At 37.5% G+C, this 16,963-nt stretch overlaps 2 protein-coding genes across 13 annotated transcripts in view; one reads left to right on the top strand and one right to left on the bottom strand.

Moving 5' to 3' along the window:
• The window catches only part of r3hdm1 (R3H domain containing 1), a 46,666-nt gene extending 34,733 nt beyond the window's left edge, over positions 1-11,933 (bottom strand). For 4 of the 11 annotated variants that reach the window (XM_089134290.1, XM_089134303.1, XM_039682305.2 and 1 more), the window contains exon 1: positions 2,558-2,738. The gene's annotated coding sequence lies outside the window, so the exon portion shown is untranslated. Of the gene's footprint in view, positions 1-1,857; positions 1,995-2,557; positions 2,739-11,816 lie in introns of those variants that run through there. The other 7 variants (XM_089134293.1, XM_089134308.1, XM_089134312.1 and 4 more) reach the window with 5 other exon arrangements.
• Positions 11,934-12,665: 732 nt separating this feature from the next.
• zranb3 (zinc finger, RAN-binding domain containing 3) overlaps positions 12,666-16,963 on the top strand; it is a 63,485-nt gene continuing 59,187 nt past the window's right edge. The window contains exons 1-2 of one of the 2 annotated variants that reach the window (XM_089134279.1): positions 12,666-13,086; positions 13,236-13,394. In XM_089134279.1, the coding sequence (XP_088990405.1) occupies positions 13,243-13,394 (152 nt within the window). In that variant the 5' untranslated portion in view covers positions 12,666-13,086; positions 13,236-13,242. The remainder of the gene's footprint in view (positions 13,087-13,235; positions 13,395-16,963) is intronic. The other variant, XM_089134281.1, reaches the window with a different exon arrangement.

Here is a 16,963-nt window from a genome sequence, read left to right as displayed (position 1 = left end):
AGAGCGCTTTTCCTCCCACACATGGATTGAAACACCTACTGTTGGCAGGAATTACACGAGCGCTGTTCATAAATATCCAAGCATCTCTCTCGCTGCAGGCTAATCTCAGCGCTACCGTATCTTTTCCTCTGAACAAAGCGTTTATGTGGAGGTGAAGGGAAAAATCCGAATCTGCATTTCAAAATACGCCCTTCACCGCAACTACCCTCCCCTCCAGCAAGCACAACAGTTTTCGCTCCATATTCAATAAGTTCTTCCGAGCATCACTAGAGAGAAAAGACTCCCCGCGGATATCGGCGGCTGCATATTTTTCACAAACTTGACAGTACAGATGTCCGAGTTTGACGCTGGAGGATTAAAAAAAAAAGAGAGAGCCGCAGAAACACACAAACACACCGGCTGTCTCTCAAAAACTGACTACCTAGACAGCATTTTGGGGTATAATTAGTGTGTTTCCAGTCGATTGATGCTCGAGAATAATGAATGTTGCCCCCCAAAAAAGCTATCTTTGCTAAATGATGACTAAAAATGTTGTCTGGGTAGTGTACTGGATATTATATCCGAGATTGCCCATAAAAGCTCACACTAAAACGCCCCTTCAAAAACAGTCAAAGTCTCAAAAGGTAAAATACTCAACTACTGCAGTCTAGATAGGCACTTTAAATAATTTTCATAATATAAAATGCTCAAAAATGTCGTCTCAGGTAGCTCTCTTGGTGCTGTATTCAAGGATTTCTAGAAAGGTGGCTAACTAGGTCTCATGCCCCGAATCGCCATTTAGTAGGGGTACAATTACCAAAATGGCTGTCTAGAAAGGTACTGCACAACAATAGTCGTCAAGGTAAGTAAGGCCATCTAGGTAGACAGCTCGCTAACTTGGTTTGATGCCAAAACATGTATATACAATGCCCAAAACTGCTGTCTACTGTAGGAAGGTAGCGCACTAAGTATGATGCCCACAATTTCTGTCTGCATTACCAAGCATCAAATGCCTAGTCTAGGTAGGCGACTCAATAGGTATAACGACCTAAAATGCATCCAGCTCACTAGACTTAATGGTCAAAAATGCAGTCTGAGTAGGTGTATAACAAGGTTTTACATTCACATTTGTGCATTAGCAGATGAAAAAAACTGCTACTTAGGCAGCACAAAGGGTATAACGCTCTGAATGCATCTAGAAAGGCGGCTCACAAGGAATAATGACAAAAAATGCTGTGTAGGAAGGCAGTGCACTAAGTATGATGCACGCAATTGCTGTCTAGGCAAACAGTTAATAAGCTTTTGATGCCTGAAAATGCCGTCTTGGTAGGTGGCTCAATTGGTATAACGCCTCACTAGATTTGATGGCAATGGGTAGGCGTAAAATAAGGGTTTAAATTTACATTTATGCATTTCACAGACAAAAATTATGCTCAAGCTAAAGTATGATGCCAAGACAAACAGTTAATAAGCTTTTGATGCCCGAAAATGCAGTATGATACCTAAAAGACGCATCCGGCAAGGTTTTATGCCCAAAAATGCTGTCTAAGAAGCAACTGCACTAAGCTTTGTTGGCATAAGCAAAGTACGTACGATGGTCGAAAATGCTTCCAAGGTAGTTTACTGGGTTTTGAGACCGTCATAATGTCGCTAAATCTGGGACAGACATACAGACGAAACTAAAACATCAGTTTGTCTCAACAAACAAAGACAAAAAAAAAAACAGACTAACACATGCAAAGTAAAATAAATAAAGACAACCACAACTTTCCACAACATCATCTCGCTTCAGCCTTGTTGTCCGAGACAATAAGCCCATCCGTAATTTCCCATTATCAATTATTAATCACCATATTTCAGGAAGCAACGAGCACTTACCCTCCCGACAAAAGAAGCGCACCACCGCCGTGCCGGGCTCCAGGCTACACATATTTCACTTCACCCCTGTTTTAGACTAATATGCAAATGGCCCGTATTTCTGGATAAAAGCGTTGCTAATGGTTTTCCCTCTTTTTTCCTCCTCCCGTCACAATCCGTGTTCTCAGTGTGTGGCCGCTGTCACAGTCGAGCTATTCTTCTCCTCTCCTCTCCTCATCAGTTCATTTACACGATTTGCCACATTAACGATGTTATACGGGCTGCCTTCGGCTGTAATTTACACCGACACAAACACCCAGCTTTCTGCTGATAGCCGCCTCGGGCGCTTTTTTAAATTAGAAAATAGAGCAATTACAAGAATGTCATTACAAAGTGCGCGTGCGCACACACACACACACACACACATATGAGCAAAGACTGCAATTTGCTGACATGCAAATTTAGTCACAATGAATTTAACCAAGGTTTAGAATTATGGAATTAGCACTAAAAAGTCATTTAGATGATTTTATCACTTTTGCAAATATTTATTTGAAGCCCAAACTCAAATGTTACAATTTTTTCCGTTTCAAGTGTTTCATTGTAAAAAAATAAACGTAGAAAATTTCTAAAGTTTTTTTTTTTACTACTTTCATCTTTATTTTTACGCTCAAAACAAAAACAAAACACCAGCATGTAAATCAACTTCACACACACACACCTGCCTGTCGTTCATGATCCGCTGCACGACTCACATCATTAGTTTCCATAGCAGACCGAGTGGCATCAAACGGAGCGCGCTCAGTGAAGCTCTGCTCTCCTCCGTCTGAGCGTGGAGCGTTCGCGTACCTGCCCAAAGCCATCGCTGCCGCAATCCTTCCTGATTCTCCTCTCTCTCTCTCTCTCACACACACTCTCCGCCAAATCAACAGCTGGCCTTTGTGATGTCACCCCTCCCCTGGCCAATCAGAACGCCCTGAGGGCTGGGTGCAGTATGTCAGCGCTAAGCAGGGCTCCACCCTCGAGAGCCAATCAGATGGCCCCCGTGGACCGGAGAGAGAGGCAGACGGCAACACACACACACGACCAACTGTGGCGAAGTGCCACTGTGGGACAGTCTGTCAGGGTAGGAGCACGCCAGCACTGCAAATCCACCTTATTCGGTTGCAAAGGGTGCATGCAAGCTACTCACTCATCGAACTCAGTGCCGCAGTCGCACACACGCCCTACTTAAAGTGATGTCCCCTTGTGCCTCAAATCTCCACATTTATACAGGAAAAAAGAATACCTGGTGGTTAGGTAGACGCCCCGGTAGAGCAAGCAAGCGCCCTTTTCATTGCTGACTGACGCAGGGACGTGAGGTCATGGAGAAAAGTGGGTCACGGAAAATGATTTACGCGTTACTGTTAAAAGTCGCCCCAAAAACAAAGGGCAGGAACAAAAATGGCTTTGAATATGAACGAAAGGTTAACTACAGCCAAACTAACAAAATGCTGTCTATGCCCAAACATGCGGTCTTAGTTTTTATATTGGGTGTGGGGTTTTATATTGGGTATGACAGCAAAATTGCTATCTAGGCAGAGAGCACGCTAGGTTTGATGTCTAAAAATGCTGTCTAGATAGGGAGATAACTAGGTAAAATGCCCATAAATGCCATTTATGTAGGGGACTCATTAGCTTTGATGGCCAAAAATGCTGTCTAGATTGGGGAGCTCACTAGGTTTGATCCCTAAAAATGCTGTCTAGATTGGGAGCTCACTAGGTTTGATCCCTAAAAATGCTGTCTAGATTGGGAGCTCACTAGGTTTGATGCCCAAAAATGCTGTCTAGATTGGGAGATAACTAGGTAAAATGCCCATAAATGCCATTTATGTAGGGGACTCATTAGCTTTGAGGGCCAAAAATGCTGTCTAGATTGGGGAGCTCACTAGGTTTGATCCCTAAAAATGCTGTCTAGATTGGGAGCTCACTAGGTTTGATCCCCAAAAAGGCTGTCTAGTAGGGAGATAAGTAGGTAAAATGCCGATAAATGCCATTTACATAGGGGACTCACTATCTTTGATGGCCAAAAATACTGTCTAGATAGGGAGCTCACTAGGTTTTATCCCCAAAAATGCTTTCTAGATTGGGAGATAACTAGGTAAAATGCCCATAAATGCCATTTATGTAGGGGACTCATTAGCTTTGAGGGCCAAAAATGCTGTCTAGATTGGGGAGCTCACTAGGTTTGATCCCTAAAAATGCTGTCTAGATTGGGAGCTCACTAGGTTTGATCCCTAAAAATGCTGTCTAGATTGGGAGCTCACTAGGTTTGATGCCCAAAAATGCTGTCTAGATTGGGAGATAACTAGGTAAAATGCCCATAAATGCCATTTATGTAGGGGACTCATTAGCTTTGAGGGCCAAAAATGCTGTCTAGATTGGGGAGCTCACTAGGTTTGATCCCTAAAAATGCTGTCTAGATTGGGAGCTCACTAGGTTTGATCCCCAAAAAGGCTGTCTAGTAGGGAGATAAGTAGGTAAAATGCCGATAAATGCCATTTACATAGGGGACTCACTATCTTTGATGGCCAAAAATACTGTCTAGATAGGGAGCTCACTAGGTTTTATCCCCAAAAATGCTTTCTAGATTGGGAGATAACTAGGTAAAATGCCCATAAATGCCATTTATGTAGGGGACTCATTAGCTTTGAGGGCCAAAAATGCTGTCTAGATTGGGGAGCTCACTAGGTTTGATCCCTAAAAATGCTGTCTAGAATGGAAGCTCACTAGGTTTGATCCCCAAAAAGGCCGTCTAGTAGGGAGATAACTAGGTAAAATGCCCTAAAATGCCATTTATGTAGGGGACTCATTAGCCTTGATGGCCAAAAATGTTGTCTAGATAGGGAGCTCACTAGGATTGATCCCCAAAAATGCTTTCTAGATTGGGAGCTCACTAGGTTTGATCCCCAAAAATGCTGTCTAGAATGGGAGCTCAATAGGTTTGATCCCCAAAAAGGCCATCTAGTAGGGAGATAACTAGGTAAAATGCCCATAAATGCCATTTATGTAGGGGACTCATTAGCCTTGATGGCCCAAAATGCTGTCTAGATAGGGAGCTCACTAGGATTGATCCCCAAAAATGCTGTCTAGAATGGGAGCTCACTAGGTTTGATGCCCAAAAAGGCTCTCTAGTAGGGAGATACGTTGGTAAAATGCCCATAAATGCCATTTATGTAGGGGACTCATTAGCTTTGATGACCAAAAATGCTGTCTACATTTGGGAGCTCATTAGGTTTGATCCCCAAAAAGGCTGTCTAGATTGGGAGCTCGCTAGGTTTGATCCCAAAAAATGCTGTCTTTATAGGGAGCTCACTAGGTTTGATCCCCAAAAATGCTGTCTAGAATGGGAGCTCACTAGGTTTGATCCACAAAAATGCTGTCTAGATAGGGAGATAACTAGGTAAAATGCCCATAAATTCCATTTATGTAGGGACTCACTATCTTGGGTGGCCAAAAATGCTGTCTAGATTGGGAGTTCACTAAGTTTGATCCCCAAAAATGCTGTCTAGATTGGGAGCTCACTAGGTTTGATCCCCAAAAATGCTGTCTAGATAGGGAGATAACTAGGTAAAATGCCCATACCATTTATGCAGGGGACTCACTAGGTTTGATCCCAAAAAATGCTGTCTAGAATAGGAGCTCACTAGGTTTGATCCCCAAAAATGCTGTCTAAATAGGGAGATAACTAGGCAAAATGCCCATAAATGCCATTTATGTAGGGGACTCACAAGGTTTGATCTCCAAAAATGCTGTCTAGATAGGGAGATAACTACGTAAAATGCCCATAAAAGCCATTTATGTAGGGGACTCACTAGTTTTGATGGCCAAAAATGCTGTCTAGAAAGGGAGCTAACTAGGCAATTTAAATGGGTTGACACTCAAAAATGCTGTCTAGATGGGGAGGTCAGGAGGTTTTACCCCCCAAAATGTAACTAGGATAACTAGGCTTAAATTTTAGTCAACTAAGGCAGTTCACTTAAAATCTGCCTAGATAGGAAGCTTACAAAGTTCAATGCCAGAAATGTTATCTAGCTTGGCAGCTCACTAGGTTTGAGTTTTAAAAATGCTGTCTAGGTAGGGATTTGACAAAGCATGCCAGCAAAAAGGCCGCCTTGGCTTTCTTATTTAATGCTCAAAATGTTTGATGCTCAGAATGTCATCAAGGTAGGTAGCTCACTATGCTTGCTGCTCACCGCAGTCTAGGAAGACAATTCAAACCCAACATGCTTCCAGACAAAACAACAAATTAACAAACAATCATAATCTTGACATGATGGTGACTGACTGTGACAACAAGTACCGCCGTTTTCGTGTGTTAAAAAAAGGAATAAAAGTCCAACTGACAGTTGCACAAAGCCAGTCAAGTTAAAGTAAAACTCCCCATTCACCAAGCGGCTCCTTTCAGTGAAAGAGAAAATCGGCAAAAATTCCAGCTAAACGCCGCATTACATGCGTCTCATTTGCATAACAAAAGACCAGAGGGGGGGAGGACTGGCACTGCTGGCTAATTGTAGCCCAAGATGCCGTTAGCCTGCGGAGGAAATGTGACAGCCGCGTTTATTCTGCTTTCCCCCTGACGGTGTCTGCGAGAACGGTGGGAATAGCCTCAGGATAAGGGTCGGGATTTGCAGACACCTTCTAATAAGCATGTTGGGGGCAGGGGCAGTTAGCGTTGTACTTGTGGGCTATCTTGACCAAAAAAAACATTACCTATGCAAAACAACAAGAATAAATGAAAAAGATATGGATTACTTAAGCAGCGGAGACAGCGAGAGGTAGCACAGTAGTAATTTGTATCGGATATTATCTCATTAGGGAGAAATGTCCAGCTCCACGCTGATTACCGAAAGATAGAATAGCTCAATAACTCTGTAGCGGCCCAAAATACCACACCGCCATAATTCACCAAACTTGCCATTATTCTCGTTAATACGTAGGGAAGAGAGAAGGTCTGCTGTCCACTGCCTTTTCCAGCCATGTAAGAACAGAATGAGAAAACGTGTTGACATTTAAAGGTGACCGACACAACGGTCATTTCTCTGGTCTAGTTGACACCCCTGGACAGCTCTGAGACGTGGATGCTTGAGAGAAAAATGAGTCGACGAGAGTTTTGTGGAAATCTGGATGCAAAACCCTTTCATGGCGATAAGAAATCTTACCTGAAAAACATTAGAGTGGTCCTGCTCTAGACTCACAGTACTTATTGGGTGAACAGGGTGCAGAGGGTGAACGGGTAAAACTAATATTTCGCTAAAAACGTATTAAGTTGATTTCAGCCTATTTCGGACATCATTAACAAGATGATTATAACCTCTTCTGGGCACCAATTCAACTTTATATCATTGTACAAAGTCTTCGTTCACACTGCTTTTTGGGTGAACAGGGTAAAACAATTATTGAGTGAACAACATGCACATGTATAACAGATACAGTTCTATTTATTATATCATCTATATATTTTTGATCTCTTTTGGACCCAATTAAATTAAATTAATCACTGTGCTCTCATTAACCCCTTAACTGTCATGTCCCACAGGTGGGACGCTTGCCTTTATATTTTTAAAACAATAATATCTTAGAAAAGACCTTACGTAATATTGACAAACTATAAATCTTACAATCTCAAGTTTCAATATTTGGTGGCTGATTTTCAAAATAAATTACACCGAAGCTGTAATTTATCAATTTGCAACAAGAATATTTTCATACTCCTAAAGCGTGTTCAGACTTTTATTTTGAAATAGAAAACATGAAAAATCAGGAATAAAGGTAGAAACCTCAGTTTGTTTTCATACCAAGAGATCAAAAGAAAGCATCCATTCAATTATTTTAGAATAAAAGGTCTGAAAACGTTTTAAATATTAAGAATAAAATAATAAATTCACCATTTGTGATGTGGCAGGAAGATATAACGCGCATGCACGTTCTTTGTTTCTTAGAGGTTGAATTCATATCAAAAACTTCCCATACTACTTCTGAATAGGATCTCTACTTCATAAATTGTTTGAAAATTGTGTAAATGATGGTTCAGATCACTCAAAATACATACGGAAATGGAGCCGCCCTTATATGTGATGGAGTCTGGTTGTGCCCTAGTGGAAGCGTTCGGTACTGCGCCCAAACAAATTTTTTAAGATATCAACCTAAAATTTTACATTTTAAACACACCTTGTTCAGATTTTTGGCTTCTGCGATTTCTCTGCAGTTTTAGAGTAGCCCAGGTTTTGAAAATATATATTTATATAAAATATGAATAATTTTTTATTTTTTTTTACATTGTACGTCTCCATAAACTCAAACTTCTACAACGTTTTTCTGTTTCACTTTCTTAATTTATTTCACTTCGACAAAAATCGGCCAAATGTCTTCTTTAAAGCTACACTGTGTGATTTTTACTCCATCTAGTGGTGAAAAGGTATATGACCATCCAGTGAATATTAGCTTCTGTTCCTCTCAATTCCGATTTCATTTTAAATCCTACGGTGGCCAATGTAGTCCAAGATTAACATGGCTTCCAATTCGACCTCATCCATGAGTGTTAACTCAAACGTAAACGCGAAAGGCGAAGCTTGAATTAATGGGTATGTCCCTCTTTGGCTAATGTACATTCAAGATGGAGGGGCAACGTGGCGACCGACATTAGAACGCCTTACCCGTATGTATTTTCAATGGCATATTATACACTCACGAGAATACTTTATAACTTGAACAAAGTAAATATACATTAATGAGCACATATATTTTTGAAAGAACTAAGTGTTTTTAGTTAAAAATAAACTAAAAGAGTTACACAGTGTAGCTTTAAAACAAGACCAATTTTACATCTATATTACAACCATTTAAGTTTGAAATGTAATTTCCATGTCTATTCAGGAAAATGGGAGTGACAGTTAAGAGGTTAAAGTCGGTCTCTACTTTCACATTACTTTTTGGGTGAACAAGGCACAAATGGTGAAAAGGTAGCATTCATCTTCAACTAATATTTGCCTAAAAACTTACCAAAGGGATTATGGCGTCTTTTGGGCACCAATTCAACTACATCTCACAAATACCTCAACAACACAAAAGGCCAGCTTTAAATTCACAGAACTTAATGGGTGAACAGGGCACATCTGGTGAACAGGTGATGTTCACAATGACAGAAAAATTTAACAAACTTACATTGATCTCCTATGGACACCAGTTTAACTGCATTTCACAGTACTAGTTTCATTTCTGAACCCAAATGGCAGCCCACCTAGCACCTACTAGGTAAAAAGTCATTAAATAAAAGTCATCTCATTGTCTATAATGAATGCGGTGCTGCAGAATGAAGTGATGCTCAGGTGAAAGGGGGGCGAGGGGCGCGCAGGTGAGAATTCTCCTGTGGTGATGCAGATGAGCTTGTACGAACAGGAGCTCGTGGATCATTCCTTACCCCGGCGCCTCTCGCGCACCAACATTAATATTCGCCGTGACAGAAACAGGCCGGCGGCAGAGGAAACCAGGACGCCTAACAATACACCGCATGAGTGTTTAAAAATATATATAAATAAAATAACAGCTGAACAATCGCAAGGTCAAAAACAACCCCAGCACAAGACTATGCATCATGTCAGCGCTTTACAAGAAAAAATAAGTTCATGTACTGTAGCAGATACAGGTTATGTTGTTTGGCGGCTGGAATATGGTCAAAGATCTGGATTTGAAATGCAAAATGCTGCATATTATAATATCTGTGTTATCACTGATGTGACCTTGAGTTGTCACTGTAATTGATCTGAATTAGGGCTGCACAATAAATTGGTTTAGCATCGATATTAGCATCCACGATATGTCAAGACGAATGTACGAACCAGGCACCAAAGTTCGAAACGCACATAATTTTCTAAGTTTGACCTTCATAGAGTGAAATATTATTTATTTCTGTCGGTTTAAATATTTACCTGATTTTAAGCCAAATTGACCGCAAGAAAGAGAACTAATTTTGTAACATTATTACATGAAGACCGAATTCGGTTCTCTTTCACCACTAGTTGAGTGTGAACGAACACAGGTAAAGTTAAAATACCAGTCTCAGTGTGTATCCTCGTAAACAGAGTCGCTTATGGCTTACGAGAACGTACACAATTGAGAAAGACGCGTATCATTATATTGGATCTGTGCATTCGGTTTCAAAGTAATAGTTCACTTTTAATAAAAACTTTTGCTGATAATTTACTCACCCCCATGTCATCCAAGATGTCCATGTCATTCTTTCTTCAGTCGAAAAGAAATTAAGGTTTTTGATGAAAACATTCCAGGATTTTCTCCATATAATGGACTTCATTGGGAACCAAACGGTTCAAGGTCCAAATGAGAGTTTCAGTGCAGCTTCAAAGAGCTTTAAACGACACCAGACGATGAATAAGGGTATTATCTGGCGAAACGATTGCTCATTTCAAAAACAAAGTTTAAGTTTTATAAGCAAAAATGAACTAATCTTTTTTGAAGCATTTCGTTCATTCAACGAACGAAATGACTCGAAAAAAGATTTGTTCATTTTGATGAACGAGTTCGAACAGGAGTGTCAGTGTATTTATTTTTTTAAATGACAGATCGTTTCGCTTGATAAGACTTGATTATTCATCATCTGGAACCGTTTAAAGCCCTTTGAACAGTTTGCAGTTTGCACTAAAAACTGTCTTTTAGACCTTGAATCGTTTGGTAAAGAAAGACGTGGACATCTTGGATGACACGGGGGTGAGTAAATTATCAGCAAAAGTTTTTTTTTTTTTTAAGTGAACTACTCCTTTAAAGTGACAGCAGCCTAATAAACCTGCTATTGTCTGTATCATTAATGTTAATCAAACAACAAAATACAAGAGAAAAATCACTTTTGTAGCTTTGACAAAGATTAATTAAATTAAATTTAAACAGTCAAGACGTATACATCGTTATTTTATATTTGATTATTCAATTTCTGTACCTGAATACTACTGTTAGACTAATCTGAAAAACCTAAAGCACTGTTTATTTCATTTGTACCTTTGCTCTATTGTATTCCTCTGATGCTTGTAATTTGTTTTTTATATAGTTTTCAATTTTTTGTATGCATTGCATTGAATACCAGGATCATCTACATTTGCTTAAAAACATGAAATATGTATCCCACAATGCAACATGCTCGAATTTCCTTTTCCAGCATGATGAGTGCACCACAAGAAAAAAATATCTACAGCAATTTTTGGAAAAATACGCAAGAAAAGTGCAGGGGGGAAAAATGTGCAGAACAACATATTAATAATTGCTATGTTTGAAATCTGAACAGAGCAAAAAAAAAAAAAAAAAAAAAAACATCAGAGTCTAAAATCAGTGTAAATTAACAGGTTAGATAAGTGGCCATTGTAAAAAATAACATTAAATAAAAAAATGAATAACAAAAACACTTTGTCTTGACACATCTCCTCCTGGTGGTTTAATCACCTGCAAAGGCCCTTATGAATGAAGCCTGGAGCTTCATAAACCTACAAAGATCAACCTAAAAAGCTGCAAAAACATATCAGCACTACTTTATTAAGAAATAATACTGTAAAAAGCATATCAAAGCAAACATATCTATGATTTATAAACCTGCATGTTTATTTACTCTTCATGTGCCAGATCTCTCCTTGGCCCTTGATATAACTACTGTACAAGATCATTTATCACATTTACTAAAAATATACGAGGAGCAAACACACAGGCTGTTTATAAAACACTCTTTGACACGAAAACGACACAATGTCAGTCATCTGAGGCGGATATTTGCTTTGAAATCATTACAATGAGACTAAAACACTGTGGTGTGTTAGCACACATGGTAAAGCTAAATGAGTTTAAACACACATTCAGCTTTTCCAGACCATTCAAATTCAGCGGAATAACACCGAAAATCGTGATATTAAAGGGTTAAGGATGGTAATATGCTTGAGGCTTACCTGCAAGATAGATAGACGAATAAATATTTGAAGGAATGAAGAGAAATAAGGAGTCTAATGGCTGCTAAAGGCTGAAGTCAAAGCTGTCGGTCTGTCAGCGGCATTGAAGACACAATATTCAAACACCCGGAAGGGAAAATAAAATACAATTTGATGAAGTAGCATAATATACCGAAAGAGGGCGCAAAGTGGCTCAAGAATTCAACTGAATAAGAAATTTTTTTAATAAAAAAATTATAAATTAATATTTTTTTAAATGACAATAGGTTTAAGCCACTTTAAGTTGCGATGTATTAAAGGTTTACAAGATTTCAAAGATTGATAAAAAAATATTATAAACAAAAAAATAATAATCTAATTTTTAAAGAATTTAAGATGTAATATTCTCATACAGTGCATTTATTTAATTAATAAGTACAAATGTTACGCTTTAAAGCAACGTGTGAGCTTAAATTTAATTGAACTTCACACTAATTAAAAACAAAAAGAATCGTTCTTTAAATAAAAAAATATATGCAAACATTATGGAAGTAAAGAAATTACTAAAAACAAGTTTATAATATATACATTGAACACTTTAATATGATATTTTAAGCAAATACATTTTGAATATTTTAATTTAAATCTTAATAACACTTTAATAATGTAATATAATTATTTAATTTAATCCAAAGGCGAATTACATTTCAATATGTCATAATTCATTAACTAAACATTAATAATAGTAAATATGTTATTTTTCTTATTGAATTTATTGAAAGTGTAAAGTTTTCCTTTGATTCATTATGTCACGTGATGCGAGATTAACCAATCGGTGATTAGTACTCACGTCCCGGAAGAACTGCTTAGTTTCTACTGTTCGCCGCTCTAGGTTTTGTTTATATTTCTAAGATCCACAGAAGGGTGAAAGAAACTCAGTGAGTGACATTTACTCTTAAAACTTGCTATATTTGATTACAAATGCACTTTTGACTGTTTAAAAAATAGTATGACCTCGAGGCACCTTAACTTCTTAAATAAACGAAGTTGCCAGACACACTCAATTAAGCGTTAATTGCCAGTAAAATGTCTTATATGGCTAAATATTTTCAGTAACAAAACGAAAATAACATTATTTTAGACTACAGTACAGATATATATGTACTTTAATAATAGTAATTCCCAACAAATTGTCGCGCGGATATGACGCACAGCGTATCTTGTGACGCAACTCACTGTATTGCCGCGAAATGTCAAATGGCAGAAGGAATTCCGGAATGATCGTCTCATGGTGAGTGTGAAAAAGTAATGCTGAAGCTGAAGTATTATATTATGATATATTTGTTTTGTTTTCTTAATGTGTGTAATTTAGTAAACTACTATCCACAATGCATCTCATTTAATTTGATGAATCTGACTGCATGTATTTGTAATATACAGACAGAGAATGAAAACAATGAGGAGTCAAGTCAAAAGAGGTCCTGAGGGGGTTTCCCTACATGGCAAGGATGCACTTCAACTCCTTCCACAGAAACTGCAGGAAAAGCTGATGCCCTTTCAGAGAGAGGGGGTCTGTTTTGCCCTATCAATGGATGGACGGTCAGTTAACTTTCTTCAGCCTTATTTTTTGTTGTTGTTATTATTTGTTTGGCTCATAATAACCAATTTTTTCATCTTGATGTCCAATTTTGTTCTTTTCTTTATTCCAAAGTGTATCAATATACAACAAATCAGGCAAAACAAGTTATAAATCCGCACGTTATAAATGCACTCATATCTTTTGATACAAATAAATGAAATTTTAAGACAGAATCTCAAATGCATACATACATTCATGTAACCTATATGTAACTGGTGTTCAAAAGTTTGGAGTAATTACGATTTTTCAATATTTATAAAAGAATGGTCTTCTGTTCACCATGGCTGAATTTGCAGGTCTGAAAAGATGCAGGTGAGAAACTAATTTACTCCAGTTCTGTCAGTCAATGTTCTGGGTCGGACAGGGTCAGGTAGTCGACGCTGCCGAGGAGTCCCGGATCGATGGAAGGACACACGGAGTCCTGTTTGGTGCAGACAGGGTCAGTCACTTAATTAGGCAGACATTCAGTGGGACGGATATGTCAGAATCCCAAAGGAGTCACAGTAGCTGATGGGATGGATGTAGTTACAAATTCTTTTTTGTTCAATAGCTTTATTTAAGGGAGAGAACAAAAATAGCCAATTACTAACGTGTTATAATAATTAACTAAACACTTAGAATTGTTTTTTTTTTTTTTTTTGCTATTTCAAAATAAAGTAAGCAGTTATTAAAAAACTGTTTATATATATATATATATATATATATATATATATATATAATATTAGGGCTGGGGAACGATTAATCGCGATTAATCGCATCCAAAATAAAAGTTTGTGTATATTTTTTTTTTTGTATATATAAACACACTAACAGGCATGTATACATTTAATAAATATTTGCATGTATATATATTTATACATAATTTGAAATTAAATGTAAATTTGAATATTTTATGTATTAATTACACATTTTTCTGAAATACATGCATGTGTGCAAATTTTTATATACAAAATAATTAATGTAATAATTTTTTTTTTTGGATGCGATTAATCGTTGACCAGCCCTAATATATATAACCCTAACATTTTATGCACTTGTCGTCAACCAAAACCTTGTTTTTGTGTATTTTTACATCCACAAGCAGGCAGATGTTTTGTTTTCTATTAGCTCCCATAAATAATGCATCTTTTATTGAATGTATTATTGAACAAACAGCTCTAGAAAACACTCGAAAACAATTTCCCACTTTCCACACTGACGGATTTGGTGTAATGTGTTAAGAAAACCCTAAATAATTGTAAGGGTATTATTCTAAGAGGTTTCTTCCTTTAAGGGGTCTGGTGCATCTGGCTGCAGAATAAACGAGCTTTTATTGACTGTAATCAAGTCTGACTGTATTCAGTGGGCCGACACTAATTTCCTCTTTAACTAGACAGGTACGGCTTCGCACAGTGCCAGCTGCTGATAGATAACTCTCTTCAATAAACAAATATCCTTTTCTTCACTTTAATTCTCTTTGTTTAATATTAGATGGTTTGATCATGATCTGAAAACTGTGTAAGGACCATATCCCATGATGCAACTCACTCACTTTTTTTAACAAAATTAAATGAATTCAAAATATCTGGATGAAGTTATGTGAATACAATGCAGTTAAAATAGTGTTGAACATTATGTGATGTAGACGTTTAAAACAATAGAAAAGATTTAACAATATTTCTTTTTTTGTGATTGATATGTTGCAACCGATTTTTAATTCTTATTTGTCCATGACAAAATGGTTATAAGAATAAAACAAATACAAACACATGCTATTATTTGTACTATGCAAAGTTGTTTTGCAATCTAATATTGGATAAAAAGATTATCGCTGTGTTGTCATATGACTGCGGATGAAGTTGTTCCAGTTTTACTTTGAATTCTCTTGCATTTTTAATTCAATTTTGTAAAAAAAATTAAAGGGATAGTTCACTTTGAAATACATTTTTGCTATGTTTTAGCTTACCTCAAGGGCATCCAAGATGTACGTAGGTGTCTTTGTTTCCGCAGTATTTTCAATTTTGATATTTTTAGGTCAAACCGTTCTTGTCTGTCAGTCATATAATGGAGGTCTATGGTCACCACCTTGAAGAGCATGCACAGAGAAGTCCAAATTAAACATGATTTAATGACTCGTAAATGTAAGTACACATTGATGGCCTAAGACACGAAACGAGCGGTTTGTGTGAGAAAACGAACAGTATTTATTTCGTTTTTACCTCTTGTAACCACAAGTGATCTGAGGGCGCGGGCGCTTTGTGGCTGTGGTAACAAAAGTTAAAAATAAAAATATATAAATACTGTTTGTTTTCTCACACAAACCGCTCGTTTCGTGTCTTAGGCCATCAATGTGTACTTACATTTACGAGTCATTAAATCATGTTTACTTTGGACTTCTCTGTGCATGCTCTTTGAGGTGGTGACCATAGACCTCCATTATATGACTGATAGACACGAACGGTTTGACCTGAAAATATCAAAATTGAAAATACTGCAGAAACAAAGACACCTACATCTTGGATGCCCTTGATGTAAGCTAAAACATACCAACAATTAATTTCAAAGTGAACTATCCCTTTAAGTTTCTAACCAAGGCTGCATTTAATACAGTAAAACAGTAATACTGTGGATTTTTTTTTACCATTTAAAACAATTGTTTTCCATTTTAAAGTTTTAAATATATTCCTGTGATGCTGCAAAGCTGAATTTTCTGCATCATTACTAGTCTTCAGCATCACATGACCCTTCAGAAATCATTCTAATATATGCTGATTTGACGCTCAAGAAACTCTTCTTATAACAGTTGTGCTGCTTCATATATTTGTGGAAATATTTTTTCAGGATTCTTTGATTAAATAGGAAGTTCAAAAGTATGAATAAAACAAATCAAATATTCATTTCTTTCCATAAAATAATATCTTGCTGACCCCAAACTTTTGAACAGGTAGTGTATATCATTCTAAACATAACTAAGTTAAGACTCAATAGGATTCAACAGATTTAATATTCATTCATTTGGATGCAGTGTCTCTGTTCAGTGTTCTCTGTTGGATCTAGACATTATTGATAACAGAAGCAGCTTAGAAGTCACGACATCAAGCCACGAAGCCAACAGTCGCCTCTATGAAGCTATCACTTTATCCAAACGGGCGTGTGTTTCGTCCTTTGTTTTTTGTTCTTGAATCTAATTTAGCGATTAATTTCCCCTTGTGTAGCGCTTTGATCCCGCTAATCAGTTAGTATGCGGATTATGGCCCCAGATAATTGCTCTCTAATTAAATATGTAATCTCCACTCCAGCCAATAACCCCAGAAATCCTCAACTGTAATTACTTTATCCGTACAGAGACTCTCCACCTACAGTCTAATGAATCAGGACAGGCGTCCACACGGCCGTGTGTCATCTCCAATGAGTAGCCACTTTTCATTTAATGTTTTTTGCCGTGGGAAATGAAGGTGGTTAGTTACTGTTTACTTTTCATATTAGACTTGACAGACTTAAGAGAAAATCTCATTAACGTGGATAATTTGAGAGCAGCGCCGATGCCGAA

This window comes from Pimephales promelas, chromosome 2, assembly GCF_988280905.1.
Source record: "Pimephales promelas chromosome 2, fPimPro1.hap1.1, whole genome shotgun sequence".
Taxonomy (NCBI): domain Eukaryota; kingdom Metazoa; phylum Chordata; class Actinopteri; order Cypriniformes; family Leuciscidae; genus Pimephales; species Pimephales promelas.
Note: the sequence above shows the minus strand (reverse complement) of the source record. Positions and strands in the feature narration are given on the sequence as shown.